The sequence below is a fragment of the Etheostoma cragini genome, chromosome 18 (genome assembly GCF_013103735.1).
Source record: "Etheostoma cragini isolate CJK2018 chromosome 18, CSU_Ecrag_1.0, whole genome shotgun sequence".
NCBI lineage: Eukaryota > Metazoa > Chordata > Actinopteri > Perciformes > Percidae > Etheostoma > Etheostoma cragini.
In genome coordinates, this window is record NC_048424.1 from 15,550,346 (window position 1) to 15,571,417 (window position 21,072).

At 41.4% G+C, this 21,072-nt stretch overlaps 1 protein-coding gene across 1 annotated transcript in view; it reads right to left on the reverse strand.

Moving 5' to 3' along the window:
* Positions 1-20,783, reverse strand: part of lama4 (laminin, alpha 4) — a 46,889-nt gene extending 26,106 nt beyond the window's left edge. Inside the window, exons 1-13 of the mRNA XM_034900952.1 lie at positions 20,390-20,783; positions 12,863-12,964; positions 12,436-12,563; positions 12,260-12,340; positions 10,267-10,481; positions 9,050-9,150; positions 8,243-8,423; positions 7,707-7,790; positions 7,451-7,602; positions 7,152-7,262; positions 6,126-6,237; positions 5,646-5,810; positions 3,188-3,381 (exon numbers count right to left, since the gene is read on the reverse strand). Coding sequence (XP_034756843.1) covers positions 3,188-3,381; positions 5,646-5,810; positions 6,126-6,237; positions 7,152-7,262; positions 7,451-7,602; positions 7,707-7,790; positions 8,243-8,423; positions 9,050-9,150; positions 10,267-10,481; positions 12,260-12,340; positions 12,436-12,563; positions 12,863-12,964; positions 20,390-20,491 — 1,728 coding nt within the window. The 5' untranslated portion in view covers positions 20,492-20,783. The remainder of the gene's footprint in view (positions 1-3,187; positions 3,382-5,645; positions 5,811-6,125; positions 6,238-7,151; positions 7,263-7,450; positions 7,603-7,706; positions 7,791-8,242; positions 8,424-9,049; positions 9,151-10,266; positions 10,482-12,259; positions 12,341-12,435; positions 12,564-12,862; positions 12,965-20,389) is intronic.
* Positions 20,784-21,072: the final 289 nt, after the last annotated feature.

Sequence of the window (21,072 nt, forward strand, 5' to 3'; positions counted from 1 at the left end):
GCTGCTTAGAAATTAAGTGTTAACGAGCAGTTGGACAGGTGTACCTAATAAAGTGGCCGGTGAGTGTATATATGAAATGAATAGGGGTTAAGATCCCCTTTCTAATTGCATTTATATATACTGTATATATATCTCCACTACAGGCAAATACATCATTTTGAGATTTTTTGGTATGTTGTATGTGTGTTGTTAAAAATCAAATTGTATGTCTCCTTTCAAAACATACAAATTATATATTTGGGCAATTATTGTCCAATACTTTGCCTGTTTGCGCTTGTAAATTTCTCCTAAATGAACCAAAGGTTAGCAAAAGATAATGACTTGTTTGCATATTTAAACATTAAAAAAATGCTTCGTAGGGAAATCTATTAGTTAAAATATTTTTCCTCTTTTCCTCTATATCAAATGTTTTTTTGTTTTTTTTGGGACATTTTAGGCCTTTATTTATAGGACAGCTGAAGACATGTAAGGAGAGAGGGTGGGGGGGGGCATGCAGTAAAGGGCCAAAGGTTGAAGTCAAACCCTCGGTCGCTACATCAAGGACATGGTATATGTATCTCACTATATGGGTGAGCGCTCTACCCGGGTGAGCTACCCAAGCGCCCTGCAAATAGTTGTTTACTGATATATTAATGTTTTAAATGTTGAGAACAGCCCTTCTAAGTTTGTAGTTTACTTTTTGCTGCTAAAGTGTGGGGTAAAGTTTTAGCTCGTATTAGCCTACTTTTTAACAAAATGTAATATGATGTTTTTCATAAGCTGAGTTTTTTGATAGGACTGATGTGGGTATCATGTTATGTGCAAATAGCTTAAAAAGGTGAATTTAAGACAATATGTAAAAACTGAGAAAATTCCATCAAGGCTCTGACACACAAACTAGATTATCGTCCGTCAGACAGTCTGGCGAGGTTGGGGACACTTTTTTGACCTCGGGGAGTCCGACTGCCTTTTCTGTTGGTCGTCAGGTTGGTGTGTCAGAGACTTTAGACCAGAGACGCCCCAACAGAAGCTAGTTTCCTGTATGTGTGTCCCGTGGGCTCTGCCACCACCATGCCGCTTTAGGAGACTAGCGCCAGGTCCGAGTGTATTATTTCCAACGGGAGAAGCTGTCTCAGGACCAATGTTGTCTGGTTCTCTGGCAGCACAGAGAAGCTAACGTAAGCTAACATTGGTGAACGCACCAAACAAAACCAATCTCAGTGATGCTAAACATGTCTTTCAGCTGTGTAAATATCTAACGTTAGCAAAAGAACTTCATAAATTATACAAATATAACTCTTCCTTTATCCACATGACGTTCTCTACAAAATCAAACAAGGCCACACCCCTTTAGGAGATAGGAAGTGTGTACTGTTTTATACCGTTAGCAATGCTTGAAATAAAGGATCTTTGGTATGGCACAATGATGCAATCATTTGACTGGCTGGGTGACCCAGCAGCTTGCACACCCCCAGATTAGGAGAGGCTCCATGTTTGGTTAGTGCACCATTCATGGCATTGATTTACAGCAGAGACCCTGGTCATGTAGATCCCCACTCCCGATAACGCACGCGCAACCATAAGTTACACAAACACAGACACACAGCATTGAGAAGCAGCCGTTCCGCTGCTGAACAGTAGACCCATAATGTCAAACAGGACATGGCGACCAGGGCTGGATCTCAACTTCCTGGGTCCAAATGCCAACCACATATGTTTTTACAGAGTTGTAAATCAACACATCCAGGCAATCCACATTAAAATCAGCATATGAACTCAAGGACTGGGAGGTCCATAATGGCGTTTCAACACATTTATTAAAAATCATGTGTATTGAAATTACTGCCAACCATTGGTAGGCTGGAAACTTGCCTCAGATACTGCAGGTGATCCATCACAGTGAGTATCACGCCTGCTATTTCTAAGTTTAAAATAATGCAATAAAGCTAATAAACTACAATAGCTTTCTCCATTTCCACAGAGGTCAGCACTAAGAAGATGATTTGCATTTTAAAGTTGAACTCCACCGATTCCATTGAATTACATTCATTTCTCCACAAACTTCATTTGTTTAAATACTAGTGTGGCTGGGTTATTAGGGCGCTACTTCTGCAAGACAGACACTAATACAGTGTGTTTACATTATAGTAGATATTTGGCAAATTATCTTGCGCAAAGGAGAGTATATCCCTTAAATCTACTGTATCATACTGAATAATATTTTGTGGAGCAGTCTAAATGATTTTTCTCTTTTGGATCTGGGATAGTACTCTGAGAATTCTGTGGGCTGTATCATGGGAAAATAAAGTAATGTTCCTGTGTGTGGGCTCTGAAAGATTATCATGGGAAAATGTGTTGTATTGCAGCATTGCTGCTCCCCCTGTGCAGGCCTCATCCTAATGGAACAGTCCAAAGCTCCCACAGATGGTTTTGTGTTTCTGTTCTCAGCACTTAAATACCACCAGTAATAGGCTTCTCTGACGTGCCAGGCAAACAACAACAAGAACTCTCTCTCTCTTTCTCTCTCAGTTTCTGCATGTGCAGTGCATGCACGATAAGTGCAGTGCATGCCTGTAAGGAAAATACTCTTGCGTCTTTCAAAGCCAGATACCTTGGTGTGATTGAGCAAAACTCAACATTGTTTGAGGAGATAAGGAAAGCCAAAGACTGAGAAGGAACTTCATGCCAGTACACTCCTTTACAGCAGGGAAGAAGGGCTGTGAGCTCTTTCAGTCAACTAGTCTGTTTCAATGACGTTTGATTTCGGGGATTGTTTCCGGTGACGCCAGAATTTCCGCTGGATGTCCTTCATTTTTCATCCAGATGTCCGTCACCTTCCGCTTTTTTTGTGTTGGCGTTCTAACCTGTGGTGGATTTCTGAGGACTATGGTTAACTGCTCCTCAGATCTCTGCAGGGTGAATCCAGACAGCTAAAGAGACTATCTGCCAATCTGAGTTTTCTACAACTAAAATAACTTTTCAACGTACACATGGTCCACGAAAAGAAGTTCTTTCCTGAGGCTATTTTGCAGAGGCACCGTGGCGTTTTTTCTCCCATTCCGCAATGCTGTGTGGTGGAAGGTCTGCCAACGTGAGACGAACAGTTTATCAATGCATCCACACTGACAAACACAGAAAGAGTAGGAAGGAGTAGGCATGAGAGAGTAGAGTGACACAGAGCAGGAGCCTTAAGTTCATGGGAAATCACCTCATTCCTCTGGAATTTGAGGACGCTGGCTCTGTTCCTGTCCACCGTCTGCTGGACGGTGTTGGCTGCTTTCTGGAGAGAGCCCTGAGCGTCAGACAGCTTGGTGGAGAAGCGGGACAGGATCTCCCTGACCGGTGGGAGGCGGCCGTCTGTGCTCATCAACTTCTTTTCCATCTGACGGATACGCCTCAGCACTGAAAAACACAGGCCATATAAGCCATTACTTTATCATTAGTGTCACATTTGAGTCACTCATGAATGACAGTAGATTCAGATATCTGTGTTTGAATTACGGTTATAATGGTCTTGCATTTTCAATAAGTTTTAAATTAATTTTAGTTTTGACTTTGTGTTTCATTTAATTGTAATTTTACTTTGTTTCCAGATTGTGCTTCCTAGTTTAGTTTCAGTTTTTCAGAAAGACTAAGTTTTAATAATTTTTGTGCTATGTTGTCAGAAGTTTGTAGCTACATATACACAATACATTGTTGGAGAAATGCCATTGTGTTCATTTGTTTAACCTTTGTGCTACTTAAGTGTCGGATGTTAAGCAATTACGGCACAGCGCCAGCTCATGTCAACTCCATTCAATTTCTGTGATTCAATGTCACAAGAGTTGACGGCTATTCATGGTATATTATAGCTTAAAAGCATAACTAAAATTACTAATTTTTTGAATGTATTATAATATAATTTGAGATGTTCCAGCATCGCCTTAAACGCTGGTATTGGTATTGGGAAGTACTGAAGTTTATACACTGCATCTGATACTATGTAAAAACAAACCGAAAAAATTTTGTTTTGTGTTCTTTTCTGTTACAACTGACTGCCAAAGTGGATGAAAAAATAAAGTTCTGTGGCATTCTTTGTTTGTGACAGAAATCACATCACATCCATACATAGTAGTATACAGCTGTTAAAACATAATAAAATATATGACACACTGGTATCGGATCGGTACTCGGTATTGGCGGATACACAAGTTCAGGTATCAGAATCGGGAAGCAAAGAATGGCATCGCAAAATCTCTATATATAATTTCATTTTAGGTTTTCTTAAAGGTTTAGGTTGTTATTTAGTTTGAATGTACTAATAAAACTACTGGAACAATGAATGAATAAACAAATTATTACTAATTACTAGTATTTCTAATTTGGTCTGCTGTTCTTTCTTTTGAGTGATTATTAGCAAATGTTAGCATGCTAGGTTGCTAAACTAAGACAGTGACCATTGTACATATTACCTGCTACACATCAGCATGCTAAACATATTAGTTGAATAAGAATGAGCATACATTCCAATGTTTGTATTTAAAAAAGAAGCACTGTGCCTAAGTGCAGCCTCACAAACCTGCTAGTTTTACCAATGTGTTTTCTTACCAAAGTCATTTTGTATAGACTTTCACATATGCCATGTATTGCCATATCAAAAAAAAGTGTTGTAGTCAAGACCACCTAAACCGAGATCGAGTCAAGACCAGGACCAAGGCAGGGCGAGACCGAGTTAAGACCAAGACCAAAGCAGGGCGAGATAGAGTCAAGACCAAGACCAAGACCAAGGCAAGGCCGAGTCAAGACCAAGACCGAGGCAGGGCGAGACCGAATCTAGACCAAGACCAAGGCAGGCTAAGACCGAGTCATGACCAAGACCAAGGCAAGGCCGAGTCAAGACCAAGACCAAGGCAGGGCGAGACCGAGTCATGACCAAGACCAAGGCAGGGTGAGACAAAGTCAAGACCAAGACCAGATTTGTGTTAGACAGCCAGAGCTTCTTCTCATGTCTCCCACGTTCCCTTTCTTGGGAGTGTGTAAAGGGGATAGGAAGAGGGGGGTTTCAGAGAACACATTTAAAATTAGTGTAAGTCAAGTTATTGGTTGCATTTGCAAGCTTCCTGATTGCAACAGCTGCATCACAATAAAGTGATGTCATTTTCTGAACTTTCCAGACTGTTCTTGCTGTACTATTACCTACCTTTACCACTTAGTTATTGTATTCACATGACTAATGGTTATATATCTTAAATATAAATGTGAAAATATTTTGTCAAAGCAATAGTCAACCCTACAATATTATCGCAATATTGACATTGAGGTATTTGGTCATGACTATCGTGATATCTGATTTTAACTATAATTTTCCAGCCCTAATAACAAGATCCAAACAAGAGAAAGGCTGAACTCAAAATACGTGGACTCTAGCTCAGAGGCTTCAGACGTGACTTGGACTCTAGCTATGAGGCTTGAGACTTGACTTGGACTCTAGCTCAGAGACTTGAGACTTGACTTGGACTCTAGCTTAGAGACGAGTGATTTGACTTGGACTCTAGCTCAGAGACGTAAGACTTGACTTGGACTCTGGTTCAGAGACGTAAGACATGATTTGGACTCTAGCTCAGAAACTCAAGACATGACTAGGACTCTTGCTCAGAGACTTGTGAGCATATCTGATATCTCCTCACAGTCATGGGCTTCAGTCGACTCGTCTGTGGCGATGGGCTCTCGTGGGGACAGGTCCAGGGTCCTCATCCAGGCCACCATTCCCTGGGCACGCTCAGTGTTCTGCCTGGCCACCTCTGGATCCACATCCTGATGAACACTGTACAGCTCCCAGTCATGGATCATCTCTGTGCATATACATTAACACACATGGATGAGTTACATAAGTCAGACTCAGAGGACTAAAAATGCAGCACTACAAAGATACTGCACATTTAGTGTGTTTCACAATGACTATATTCAAATTAATCCTAAAAAGGATAGATACTCTATTAGCTGGAATCAAACTAGTTTAATTTTAGCCGGACAGATTCATTTAAGAGGATGGAGAAATGAAGTCGTGCCGTTAAAAAACCAGAATATTATGTGCATGTAAACATAGTGTCTGACAAGACGAAAGAGGCGTTAGGAGGCAAGCTGCAGTGACCAGAGCCATTTGGTACCTTCGATGCGTAGGTTGAGATCCGTGAGGTTTGTGCTGAGCTGCTCAGCCAGAGTGACCGTCTCCAGCGTGTCGTTGTCCAGATTGTTCCCAAGAGTCTTGACCACACTCTCCTGGAAAATCAAAACCACAAAACTAATCAATGACGTTAATCAGTGGGTGAAGACCATGCAGGGGTCTAAATAACTTGAAGATGTTAACTCCAACTTTGTAGGCTATGCTATGCTGTTTTAAGAATGTATCTGATTTGATTGTGATACTGTTTAGTAGCATATGGATATAGTGGAATTTTAATGTACCCATATTATAAAAAAATAACTATTCATGCTGTATTGAGTGAGATACGGGTTTCTGAATGTCCTCTGCCTTCAGTCTCCAGGTGAGCTGTTCAAAATCTGCACGGCTTTCTACGTCACTAGCCGAGACGTGGTGGCTAACCGTAGCAGGCTGGAGCTAGCATGCTAGCTCGTTCTCAATGGCAAACCACTGCTACAACACCCACTAGTTGACCATAATCTCCAAAAGAACTACTTCCATGTTGCTGTTCTGAAGGTATTCCACAAGTGCCCCTCATTTAGAAGAAGTCTCCCAGCTAATCCTGCCTTGTACTGACCAAAGTTGGAGAAAGAGGTATCTAGCTGATTGAGCTAGTTACCTAGCTACTGCACATGTGAAACTCCCAAAGATAATATAGAAGTGAGATGTCTCACTCTGTAGATAAAACAAGTAAGATGTCGCACTCTGTAGCTTAAACAGACACCTACACACACAGGGTGAAAACAGGATCTGCAGCAATGTGCAGTACAACAAAAATATAGTGTTTGAAAATGAAACCATGCTTATTCTGGTACAACCGCAAAATACAATCATGAACCTGGCAATGAGCATAATATGGGCACATTAAATATAGTAATTCATCTGATTGTCACTGTGATGCACATGTTGAGAACTGAGAAACGTCTAAAGCATTTCAGACTGTGTTTAAATGGTTAATGTGATCTAAATAAAAGACGATGGCTTGGCCGACCGATTCTCCCAGCTGTTTGATGTCCAGCACCACTGCGTCTGTGGCCTTCTCCAGCTCCCCAGTCTGGTCCTTCATCACAGAGGACTTGTTTCTCCAGCCAAGAAACTGAGTCTGGAAGCAAAGCACATTTATTCATTTACTAGACCAGCTCATGTAGTGTAAAGAACAGTTAAAAGAAAAAGAAAACATAAACACTCAGGCTAAATTAACACTGCTTCTTTGGTTTAAAAACAATACGTTTCTCCCCTGCTCTGGCGTTTCTAAAACCTCTTAATTTTTTTTGCATGTCTAGTATGGACCTGCAGTCGTTGAGCAGTGTAGTTGTAGTATTTGATCCTGTCGTTGGCAGCAGCACCGGTAGAGATGTTCAACATTCCGACTTTCAGCTGGTCCAGTGTCTTATTGGACAGCCGCAGGTCCCCGATCAGATGCCAAATGCAATTATCACAACCTAAAACCAAAGGAGATACCTGGATCACAACATTACAGCACAGTTTTATCCTTTTATCATTCTGCTGAAGTAGAGTCTCTGCTGCAGCTGTTAAGTCCACTTACTGTTGTTGCACAGGTTGACTGTTGCAGCTTCTAAAAGGCACTCTCCTGTATGCATATCACAGTGGCCGCTTTCACAGTCACACTCTGTAAAAAACAGATGCACTTCATCATAGACTTTAAAACAGACAGTTCTGCATGTCAGCCGAAATTGCTGATCAGTTGGAAACAGCTCAGTGCATTTGCCAAATGTATATAAACACCCAGATGGTAGTTTGGCTTAAAGCCTGCACATCTGTCTTGTGGCCTCTCTTGTGTGGGACTGATGGTTTTTTAAAGCTGTGTGTGTGAATAGATTTGGACTCTTTGGTGATGTCATCCAGCTCTCAGCAGAGTGTCTCCGGCCACAGGGTCACAGCTCTCAGCAGATGTTTCTCTGACATCATTAGCACTACTGTGGTAGTGGGTGTGAGAAAATGAATACTTAGCGCAGCTTTTCTTCTGGGAAAGCGTTATGTTTGGACAAATGGTCTTTTTTTCTTTTTTTTCAAGAGAGCGAGAGAACATTTGACGGGTAATATGACGGACAGATGACTTACTCTGGCAGCCGGCAGGGCTGTAGTCCCAGTAGCCCGGCAGGCAGCGCTCGCAGTAACGACCTCCAGCCCCCGGGCGGCATAGACAGCTGTGAGTGAGCGGATGGCAGGTGGAGCGAAGGGAAGCTGGCCCGCATTCACACCTCCGACAGCCCTGACAGCTGGAGAAACCAGAGTACCCCTCCTAAATTACATGAATGACAAAAAAACAAACACCATTTGATCCCAGTATCTGGCTGTTCACGGCCACCTCGAAAGATATTGTTCCACATCAATCAAAGTATAATTCAATTAGCTGAGGTCTTATTTTCGGTAGATTTGGCCATCATTAACATACTGTATGCAGCATCATACTGACAAACGTTATTGCTGACATCACAGCAACATTGCTACAACGAAGTCCAGAAATTGATGGAAAACATTGACAGCTTGCCACAAACCAACAGTTTAGCCAAATTATCAATATGGCTTTATTAGGAGTTAGAAATCAAGTGAGCACACCTAGTTCCTGAAATGTGCCAGAACTCACCAGTACTAAGCAGAATGCCTCCTTTTCTACTTTTACTGTGTTTTGTCTTTCAAATGATTGTGGCTCAACTGGGTCAGGTTTCTTTCCAAGTCATACTTTATTTTTTTATGATGTTGCTGCATTGCCAGAAATTGTTCTTATTTTAAAACAGGAATGAAAATAAGACCCACGTTGTGATAAATTGGAATTATCCTTTAACGCTGCATCAGATTAAATCCATGAGTCTTCCAGAAGAAACAATAGTTGGACTTCTGAACGCGGAGTTGCATGCTTCCTCTCACCTCACACTGGTCACAGAGTCGTCCGGTGACACCCGGCTTGCAGTGACATACTCCTCTCCGGTCGTCGCATGAAGAGGTGCCACATTCATTGCACTCGCACTCTGGGACAGACACAGGGCACAATTTTGAGAACTCTAGGGTCAAATCATGTCATAAGCATGGTGGAAAGGGTTATTTTTGGACCTGCAGGGCCTCCGAAAGGCATACAGTAATCCTCGATCCTGAATTGTCACCTTCGTGGCAGTAGTATTTTTTCTTAAAGGTGCAATATGTAATACTTCTAGTGAGCTAGTGTTTAATACTTTAATAGTTACTGCAGTATGAATTCAAAATGCTGGAGAGAGTTGTCTACCCCCCCTCTTCCCCGGAGTTTAAGGTTGCCAGGCTGAGACCGCAGCATCCACAACAGTGTTGTTAGACGCTTGTCTCACATAGCCAGACTTTTCTTCACAGCCCAGCGGAGTAGCTAACGTTAGATGCTGGCTACAGGGACAGTCATAGAAGTCTGTGCTCACGTGGAGCTCTGTACCCCACTGACAGACACACTTGTCTGGCTTAGAAATACGATAGCAACCGCTATAAAAACAACAACCTCGCTGTCCTCTACACCCGATGAACAGACACACTTTTTTGGCTTAGAATTACCGTAGGTACCGCTAAAAATACAACAACCTTGCTGTCCTCTCCACCCGACTGAACGCACTTTATTGGTTTACAATTCTGGCAACAATCACTGAACATACTGCAAACTCACGGCCCTCTCTTTCAGATTCACAGCCCCCCTCTCTTAGCTTACAATTACTCACCGCTGCCGGCTAGGGCCGCTAAAATGCTACACGTAAACAGCCGTGGCCCGCTTGCCTGGTCCTCCGCTAACGTTAGCAGTTAGCAGGGTTATCATGGTGGCATTAGCCAGTACCAATCGGGATCAGTTTATTGGCTATGTCTCAATTGTTTTTGCAAGTAACTAACTCGGGTACTCTAGCAGTGTAGTGTGTAGCAGAGTGCACAAATGTTGAAATGACATACAATGCCTTATTTTGTAGCCAAAATAAATTAGTCTGGGGCTGACGCTTAGCTACCTGTTTAGGAAGAAATTAGCCAACTCAGCAACCTTTTGGGCTCTAAGCTTTCTTTGAAGCTCCTCTTAGCCAAAAGCCTATTTCAAGCATGGATCATACATATCTTGAATGAAGGTGTTTACTTGTTGTCCCCACCTCTGCAGTTCTTGGCACTGATGGCATCGCCATAGAAACCTGGGGCACACCTCTCACAGTTGGCCCCGGAGGTGTTCCCCCAGCAGTGCTGGCAGTGGCCTGTCACATTGTGGCACTCGCTGAAGATCAGGTTAGGGTCGGAGTTGCTGTTACAGTCGCATCTCTTACAGGAATTACCAATCGCCATCGGGTTGCCGTAGTAACCTGGAGCACATCTGGAAGGGAAAGACTGCAGATTAGGGATGTCCCGATTGGATCAGGAAGTATCGGAGTCGGAGTCAATGTGAGCATTTATTTAACTGATCATGGAATGACAGTCACCCAGATCACCTTAATCTGATGATTTTAGTCAGTAAATCCTACACCATTCTAGGAGAAGGTGATTTTGTATGTGTATTGAGTTTTAAGTTAAATGTACTAGGCTGAAGAAATAAAATTTTCTTTTGAGAAGTCTTTCAATGGAATTTTGAATGACTTTTAATAATCAGCAGACAAGGACCAACTTCTTGGTTCAGCTGTTTGTTACATATGTAAGTGGCCACACCAAAATGTGATATGGCAGCAATGTATTCTGGGGGACTGAGCCTTCCAGTGGAGAGCCAATCATCATCTCTGCATTCACTTGTCTCTGCATTCACACTTGATTTCTCGATTTTTGAACACTGGTAAAATGATGTCATACAGAAGGACTAATGTAACTAACACAGGCACCAAATATAGGATGGGGATGTCAGGGACATGTGGCCAAGAGCTGGACAAGATACATCTGTTATTAGAGCTCAACACACTGAAACGTACAAAACAAGGGAAAACAGAAAAAAAGACAAAACTAAAAATCCTATTTTCATGTTAGGTACTACCTGCATTTTTTCTGGGTTTGCTTGGGCTGCGTGCAGAAAATTTTTGCGTATAATTAAACTGCTGAATTTGTTTTCTTATATTCGGTTTTTACGTTACATTTCACTGAAATTGTACTGTATAAGATTTTACGTGACAAATAAATTGAGTGATTGATAAATGCTACACGTGTTGTCAGAGTGGTACAACTAACAAAAGCTACATTTGGATGATATGGTAGATTGAGAAATGGTGAAACTCTACAGAGAGACATTGCACGTTGACATCTTCATCAGAATTGGTGGCTCTGAACCAAAACCTGATAAAGTGTGTTATCTCTTTTCAGCCAGGCATTGTTTTCTTACACTCACACGTGATGTCAGTGGTTGCAGGATTTGGTTGGATGCCTGCAGTCAAAGCCTGGAAAATGTGTGTATCAATGCAAAAAATGTCGTTCCTGTGTGTGTGTCCATGGAAGATACAGTGGTTGCTACACACATAAATTTTACAGGCATTCTATGATTGCTCCCACTGTAACCTACTGCACAATGGTGAATGTACTGTGTATTTACTCATGTACTATACTTAAGTACAAATCTGAGGTACTTGTACTTTACTCGAGTCTTTTCTTTTATTCTTTCTGCTACATTTCAGAGACAAATATTTTTTTTTTTTTACTCCACTTCCTTAAAATGACAGCTTTAGTTACTTTATAGATAGTGATTTTTCCACACAAAACACACGTAGTTCATAAAATAAGATGTGTTATTATGAATTAAACTACCCAACAATATAACGGTCTACCAGCTGAAATAATTAGACCCTTAAACAGCTGATTGACAGAACTGTTTGGATCGTTTTTAGTTTCTAAAACGGGAGTACTTTTAATTTGAATAGTTTAAGTACCTGATGAAACTTACATGCTTTTATTTAAGTACCATTTTCAATGCAGGCCTTTTACTTGTGACAAGGTATTTTTTATAGTGTGGGATTAGTACTTTTACTTAAGTAAAGGATCTGTATTACTTCTTCCACCACTGCTTCTGAATGGATTCTTGTTATATTGCCATGAAGTCAGTAGTTTTAAGTGAATGTGCACAGAGAGCATTATTATAAAACTACTGGACTGGTTGATTAAAGCCTGCTCAGCACTGACCTCTCACAAAAATGACCAGCGTAGCCCTCTTGACACTTGCAGCGTAGAATGGCACCTCCTTTGTCACAGTGCACTGCGAAGCTGGCCGGACACACAGGGAGAAAGTATTTCAGAGATTAGCCACTGCTTGCCAACATGCAGTCTTGCGGCTACAGGAACAGGAACAGAAGACGTACTTATTGGATGGGACGGAGAGGGGGCAGGCGCAGGGTCTGCAGGTGTGGCGTCCGTCCAGTCTGGGAGCCAGCATGTAGCCATCCTCACACATTTCACAGAAATCACCTGTACTGTGGTCCCTGCAGTTCTAAAAGATATAATAGATATATTAAAAACAGTGATAAAAAGATCAATTGGTTATCGGTATTATACGGAAGAGGATTAGGGCCACATGTGAATAATGTGTTTGAGTTCTGAGATAAAAGTGAGGAAATGTGAGAATAGGTCAGAATTCTGAGTTTAAAGTCAGAATTCTATGAACTCAGAACTCATATACATTTTCCACATTGGCCATAATCTTTTTCTTTAGTATTAAAATAAAGTGAACTGAAGTGGTGCATTCACTCTGATCCTTCAGTGAGAGATTATAAATGTGGGGAAACTTACAAAACAAATGCCAGTGATGTCTTCACAGTAATCCGCTAAGCCTTTGCAGTTACATGGCAGGCAAATGTTCTGCTCACTCATGAAAAACCCCTTTGCACACACCTGAAGTGGGAACAGAAATATACATTCTTACTTAAGTAGAACAGCAGCAGAAGCCAGCAACTTCAGTTTGAAGTCTTCTGAACCACAACGGCCCTTTAAACTGTACGCATAATCTGTCCTCCATCTTTCTCAGTGAAGATGCTCATGTTGAGTAAAATGCCCGTGCTCCTTTTAAAATCAGGGAGTGAAAATCTTTTGCACACCTTTGGCGTTTGTGCAGAGATGGTTGCAGAAGAGGAAAGTTCATGGAGAGTCCAAATCTTCTTACCCTATGCTAACCCTTGAATGAATGTGTTCAGTGAATGTCAAAACAAACTTACAACGGGATGAGTGGAAAGCTCAGGGGGTCACCCACATTTTAAGAAGACATCCTCTCGGGAAGATTAAAATTGACACATTTTGATTCGGCTCATACCTTTTAATACTATTAATGTGAATACTGTTGGGGATGAAGGTAGAATGGTCGCCGCATAACCATAATGTTGGCAGATTAATCCTAGGTTCCTCCGGACACAGTCAAAGTGTCCCAGAGCAAGACACTGAACCCCACGTTTCTCCCCGGACACTGTATGTTCAGATGTCTACTGCTCGTCATACTTAGAATGGGTGAAATGCAGTAAGAGAATTTCTCTGCATTGTACTCTGTGTATGTGGCCATTATGGAATAAAGTTTTTTTTTCTTTTTAAGTTTGTGTTTTAGGATAGAATTGGAGGCAGATTGGCAAACTAACCAACATCCACATTAGGTGACCACCCGTATGTGGCAAAAATACTGCAGTGAAAGCTTGACTGTTTGGCTAAAGACCATCCAGTCAATCATTCTAATTGAGACAGGAATCACTTTTTGTGTTTGTGTGTATTTTATAACTACATTATCAGTCAAAAGTTTGGACGCACTTTCCCATTCTGGAAAAGTCTGACTGGTACTGTACAGTATGTATTTGTCTTTATAGGACCCCCTCAAAAATGAAATGCTTTATCTCTAGGGGCAACCCTTTCGAATCAATTTAATAAAAAAATTCTAATTCAATTCAAGGACCAGGAAATAATTCTCATATCATGTAAGGAAAAAAATGGAGAAAGATCACTTTTTCTCCAGCTGAAAATGGAACCGAAGAGCACACGGCAGTATTCATGATCAAGTGAATATTCACGCAAAAGCTAAACAATATGGTATTTCCAAAATTAGGTTACTCTTTAACCCTTGGTATTGCAAATCTCAGCCTCACCTATAAATGAAAAGTATGTTTTTTTCTAAAAGCACAATTTCCTAACATGGTTATTCTCATTAAAGGTAATGAAGGTAACATTCTCACTTATTTTAAATATCCTGGCGCGATACTGGATCAAATTTGAACTTTAAAAAAGCCCATAAAGATATGGTATTAAGATATTAATGCCTGCTATGATCCTTTCCAATGGTACATATCATATTCCATGTTGGAGACATGTTGGGGAAACAGCCATGAGACCTCTTGAGTAAATATGAACAGTAAATATGAATTCCTGAGCTCAGATTTGTTCCAGGTTTTATGAAATCTTAAATGGTTTGGCCCCTCTCACACTAGGTGTCTTTGTGTTTACTTTGGTAAGAAAATTGTGTCTTCAAGAAGATCCTCTCTACAAGATTGTACAATACAATTTCCACAAACTGCATTCGGGCAATCATATTTCTTCCTGTGAAATCAGTGGAACTCCCTGCCTTACGACGTGAGAAAAAACAACTTTAAAAAGTTAATAAATGCTGTTAAACTCTGAACTCATTGACCCTAATCTATATCTTATGGTCTACATGACATGTGCTATTATATGATGGGTAGTATGGCTGGGCGGTATGGCTGGGGTCTTCTGTCCGGTGTAGGTCATTTTGTGTCGGGGGCGGCGATGTGTGTCCAGGGGTTGCATGTTTTCCAGTGGTTTTGCGGATTAATGGTAGTGTATTAGTGTAATGTGTAGAGTGGTCGCTTGGTTGAGGCTATTTTAGTTGGCTCCATCTTGGCGAATCGGTGCTTTTGTGGTTTTAGCCACATGCATGGATCAGAGCGCGGGATTGGCGCAGTTGGTCAGTTTTTTTTGCGTTGGGGGCGATATGAAAGGGTATTTAGTGGCCATTTTTGTATCATTTTGACAATGTGTATTGTCAAGTTGCCCAGCAATAAAGTTGAGCTTTGTGTTGTGTATTTTGAATATGCTTTTTCATTTCACTTGTTACTATTTCTTTCCCTTTCGTTGTGCTGTGTTTTTATTTGACCTGGACCACAGATGTGAATTAGCTTAAAGTTATACTCTGGTAAGTTGCATGAAATGGTGACATTTAGGTTTCAAACTGTACATGGTCCCTTTTAAATTCAACAAATAAATAAAGATCTCTGCAAGGATTAAGTAGAAATGTTGATGAATAGGCCTACCTGACTTGTATTAACATTTCTTGTTGGAAAGGTGACAAGCTCAGTGACTAAGTAACTATTGTACATAACTTAATTTAAATGTGCTTGAACGCAGGAGAGTTTTCTGTCCGTATCTGACAGGTATTCCAGTTGGTAAGGATAGCAGTTAATGAGGGAACCTTGTTAGAGAAAGAGTAATCAATGTAAAAGTGTATAAGGAGTTTTGTTGACAAATCATATGTGATTTTGTCGCTTATACACCCAAATAACTATCGTTTTACAATCGTAATATTCCTGATAATCCTGATAATTGGTTACCTGTTTTTTTTGCAATGTAACTTTTCTATATGATTTCATTTAGGATTTGACCTTATGATTTCTGCAGTGTGTTGTAAGGAAAGTCTTCTGAAAGGCAACAGCTTCCTCCCATTTGCAGAATGTGATTTTAGAACCTGCATCCTGTCTGATGTTTGTTCACCACGGTTTGTCAGGATGGTGTGATGTCAGAGTTCAGAGACCCTCCCCCCCTCACGCACTCACACACACACACACACACACACACACACACACACACACACACACACACACACACACACACACACACACACACACACACACATAACCCCTTGTGATCCCTTTAAACATCTTTGAACATTTGAAGCAGCAGCACCATTCATGATGCCTACTGTACAATAGCAGTCCTTAAGAACTTCGTAGTTTGACCTACTTGTTCCGCTCGGTAAACTGGACCTTGATGCATCCAGAGCAGCCAGAAGACAGAACATTCCACAGACAAACTGCATGCCTACTTATGAGTCACATTTTCCATTGATTTATTCACAGATGGTGAGACAAAGATACTTCTGTAGCCAGCTAACATGAAATGGCATGTGACCAGCAGCACCGATTCTCCCTGCAGATCATTTTTCTGCTGCTTTCCCTGACCCACAGTGAACACTGATACCATACCCATAGCATCATTACCATGGACACATTCAGTTTGTCAACCTTTCACGTAAATAACACATCCTTCGATCGTAAATCCTAAAATGCTGCTAATGATGCAAATGGGTTTGGTGCTTAGAGAAATAAGATACAAGTTTTTGCCCCAAATAGTAGTCAAAGCCAATAAAAGCAGTATTTATTGGAAACCACTGAGATCCAAAGCTACTTTCCATTTGTATAGCCACTTTAAAGAGTTAGGAATTGGTTCCGACTTATTAGCTGTGTGACAGACTGTGATGGGTCAAACAGCTGCAGTGTGAATACACAGGGGAGCACAGGGCAGAGGATTAGAGGAAGATGCAGCAGATGGTCTTGAGGTAGGACATGGACTCCTTAGATCTTTCTAAAATGCAACAAAGAAATGCATCTGAAGTACACAACCAGGCAGCTTGTGGAATAACATTTTTCTGCCCACGTTTGGTTGTCTTGGTGTCATAATCCTTTGCATATTTGCATGTTTAATTTAGGCTCCAGACCTAAAGGTTATAGTCCAACATTTTGACACTTAACCATTTTTTTTCTAAGACTGAGACGCAAAGATTGATACAAATCCCATTTGAGTATGAACACATAGCATAGCATTAATACTTAAAAATATGCCTCCAACTTATATAAAATTCATCAGTTAACACATGGTATCTTGTTAACTGGAACGGAAACAGAAATTTAAGAAGGGGGAATGTAGGGGTGTTGGAACTACTTTTTTAATAAACAGTCTTTGGTGCTGCGCTCAGCAACAAACAGCAGACGGACAGTGTTAGAGACCAGCTGGTGAACATAGTGGAGCATTTAGCAGCTAAAGAGACAGATATTTCCCTCAAGAGGTGGAGACCAAAAAACAGATGAAAATAGTGAATACTGAACTTACACATTTGGGTATTGAGAGACACAACTCTAAATGAATGCTAATGTTGCTCTGTACCTTTTTTGTGTACGGGGCTAATATTTTGCTGACAAGTTAGCCATACAAACTCTAAAGCAAGTTCTTTGCCCAAACTGCTAAAGTTTTTTTTTACGCAAAGCTCTCCCACTACAATGACAGTGAACTTGAAAGTAAAATGTCTGTGTCATGATTTGGTGTTGACTGAAAATGTTTGTTAGATTAGCATTGGTTAGCTTAACAAATGGGCCAAACTTGATTTTGTGTCTGAACAAATGTGGCTAACTTGAGTCTTTCTAGCCAGCAGTCATGTTGTTTATTGCTACCCCATTAATCTTTCACCCAACATTTGTTCTGTTTCCACATTTTCCCTTCTTCTAATGTCCACTTGCTGGAGAACCATCGGATAAAACATCATTAATGAACCATTAGTAGCCTTACAACTAAATGTAGACAGAGCCAGGCTTGCTGTTTCCTTCTCACTTTTTAAGCTATGCTAACTAGACTTTTACACAAGCCCAGTGTTTCCCTAACATTTTACAGTCCCGTACGTTATTTTTTATTTTCTTCTACCATCATCATCACTTTGCATACTCCTGGTTTTGCATACCACTGGCATACCCCAGTTTGGAATCAATAATCTAGCCCAAGTTAACACACAGACATAAGGTTGATATTAATCTGCTCATTTTACTCTCAGAAAAACAGCAAATACGTGTATTTCTGCAAACTTAAACTACTTATTTAAGACCCATTTCTCTTGGGGGTAGTCATGTAATACAACATCTGAAAGTTTGAATAGAATTTCAAACTCTGTGGTAACTTTAATAAATACCTATCATGAGAATTAAAATAATTGACATTTACAGCCTTCTGACAACTGTCTAAGCATACTTAGTAATGTTAACTATTTCTGTGGCCCTCCCACTGTACCCACTACTGTGGAAAACAAAGATGACATTCAATGTTAGATAGCCTCTCTCTGCTTTCATATAAAGCTACCACTTCTCAGTATTTATCAGTGTACTTCCTGTGTGTTGACTGAGCGCTTATAGTTTACACCATAAGCCTCTATCCCTACGACACAGAGCCGAACAAGCAGGTATCAAGCACAAAAACAGGATTTGGCTCTACAGATGAGTGCTATCCAAAGTCAACAAACTCTCTGGCCATGTAGCTTCAAACTGTGGCCATGCCCTCTTTCTGCACTCTGTGAGGGGGTGGGAAGCTTCTATGATAGAGATGCATCTCAAGAATGATGTTGTATAAAGATAACTTTTATATGCCATGTGTTCTGTGTGTTTGTATGTACATCTGCCTGCTGACAGAGCTTTCCCAGACTCTGAGAATGAAGTGGATTAAATGTTAAAGCTTGATGGTTGTATCTCATTTCCGCTTCGCCTCCCAACTGGAGCTGTCTGCTGTCTTTATTTTGACCTTGAAGAGGGGTTCAGACACTGGATTTAGTCATGCTAACTCTTCAGGATGGGACAGATCCCGGGTCATGAGAATCTCATCCTAACTCAATATCTGTGCACAGACAGTCTGGCTGAAGGGCGCGAGGCCTCCTCTCTGGGGACCCTCAACTCAGAAAACTCATAAACAGATACAGTTGAAAATAAATAGTTTGAGGATTGAATACCTCTACATTCATTTCTCCAGGATGTTTCTTCATACTGATTAGTTTTGAGCAAAGTCACTACAAAGCAAAGAATCATGGCTCTCCGGTACAGTTCTATGGGGACACAAATCAACCCCAAAAGCATCCAAAGGAGCCACATAATTACAGGCAAAGTGTAAGGGAAAGTGTCAGTAAAACGATAAAGTTGTAGTTCATGTATGGCCTGACATCTTGTTCTACTCATTTGCATTTGCCGGCGCACGCACATTATACAAGTGTGTGCAGCAAAGAATGCTGTCAACCAAGCAATCTGATCAAGAAATCAGGACATGCAAACATGCATTGGCTCATTAGAACGTTGTTTCACATCACACAATCTGGTAAGCAAGATGTTGCTCTCGGTGAAGCGTCAACTCTTCAAAAATCAAGATTAAGATAAAGAAAATGTTGTTTATGTCCAATGGTAGGGTTTTTAAAATGATTACTTTCTACAAAGTCTATGCATGCAACAATGGTATGTTCAAGGTCAGGGAAAGCATGGGGTTATGGCAAAGGAATGATGGTTACCGTAGTATTATGAAACTACTACACGTTCCCCAAGGGGCTAGGGAACGACCATAGGTATGGTTCATAAACAAATGATAAACAAATATCATGTGCATGGGACAGTTTCCTACATGAAAGATGCCAAACACACACATTCACCACTGCAACCCCCCCCCTTGTATTCCGCATTAAGTGAACTGTGCAGATGCACTGGCTTTTGTCTTCCACATCTCATCCAGTACATGCATCATTTCCTGTAAATCTTATGTGTGTTGCTACACAATTTGAGATGTGGGCTCAAGGCTGAATTACCAGGAACATCTAACTGCTGTATGGGGAGGAAGGCAAATACACTGAATGACATCTGCGTACATGCATTGCATACACATCAGCAAAATGGATTATAATCAAAATCTTACTTTAGAGTAAAAATGAAAAAACTAGTATCAGAAGATACTGTATATAATGTACATATACATACGTTTGATTCTTTCTCTCTCTATATAAAAAGAATAATTTGATTGCCCAGTTGAAAGTTGGGCCTCTGAGCTGATCCTTTGGAGCATACTAAGCCAAGGAAACATTGGCTAGTGGTCATGCATTGCTTCACATGCCCTTACTGTCTATTGTGCTCTCTCTGTCTCTGTCTCTGGGGTGTTGCTCAACATTTGGCAGCTGGTTTCCATTAGGGAACTGCGAGGGAGGGGCAGGGGGTGCATGACAGTGGTTCAGACAGTAATTCAGAGGCCATCTGAGATTTAGCTCCTGGGTAAGTCTGACGACACAAACACACACATGAGAAAACACAAAGCAAGACCATTGTGATGTCCACATAGACACACAGAAGTCCTCAGAGAGCTCTGCCACAACTAGTCACTCCCAAAAAACTCCCAAACCTGCCTTATCTTTCACAGTTTTCACCTTCACAATTGTGTACATGATCATCAGCCTCATTACAAAAAAAGATTAAACCATATCTGTCTTACTTTCAGTACCGACTGTTGTTGTTCCCCCAGCCTGGCGGCAGAAGCTGGATAGGCAATCCCTGATAGGATGCAGAGAAAGCAGGACAGGGATTTAGCAGCCATATTTGTGTGTTTGCCCAGTAGAGCACTGATCCCCCCTTTCTGTCTGTTTCTCCTGGCTGTAGGAACGTCTCTGGGCAGCTCCTCTTGCTCGGCTGCACCGTTGGCTTCACTTCTCCGCTGCTCCGACCTCCAGATGCAGCACAGCAGAGTGTTACAGAGTCCTGTAAAACTTGTGTGGACTTCCTCCCTTTCTCTCACTGCCTCCCTCCCTGCCCTGATTCCTCTCCCTTAGCGGACCTGCCTCTCCCCTGAGCCTGTGCTAAATCACATACAGATGGGAAGGCTGAAAACTGAGAGACAGAAGTAGAGGGAGAGAGAGAGAGAGAGAGAGAGAGAGAGAGAGGAAAATGAGCAACAGAGGGCTTCTTTTCTGTTGAGCAGAAGGCAGGCAGACAGTCCCCCCATCCAAACTGCATATCCCCCCCTCTGACTGGCAGAGTCAGATTGAGTGCTAGCTCCCCGTCTCCATTTGCAGGTCCATGGCACCCTTTCACCTTGGGCTCAACAGGCAGCACCCCTCCTTCTGCACTCCCCCTCCCCTCGCTGGGCAGAGGGTCTAAAGCTTCAACGCTCACTCTGCA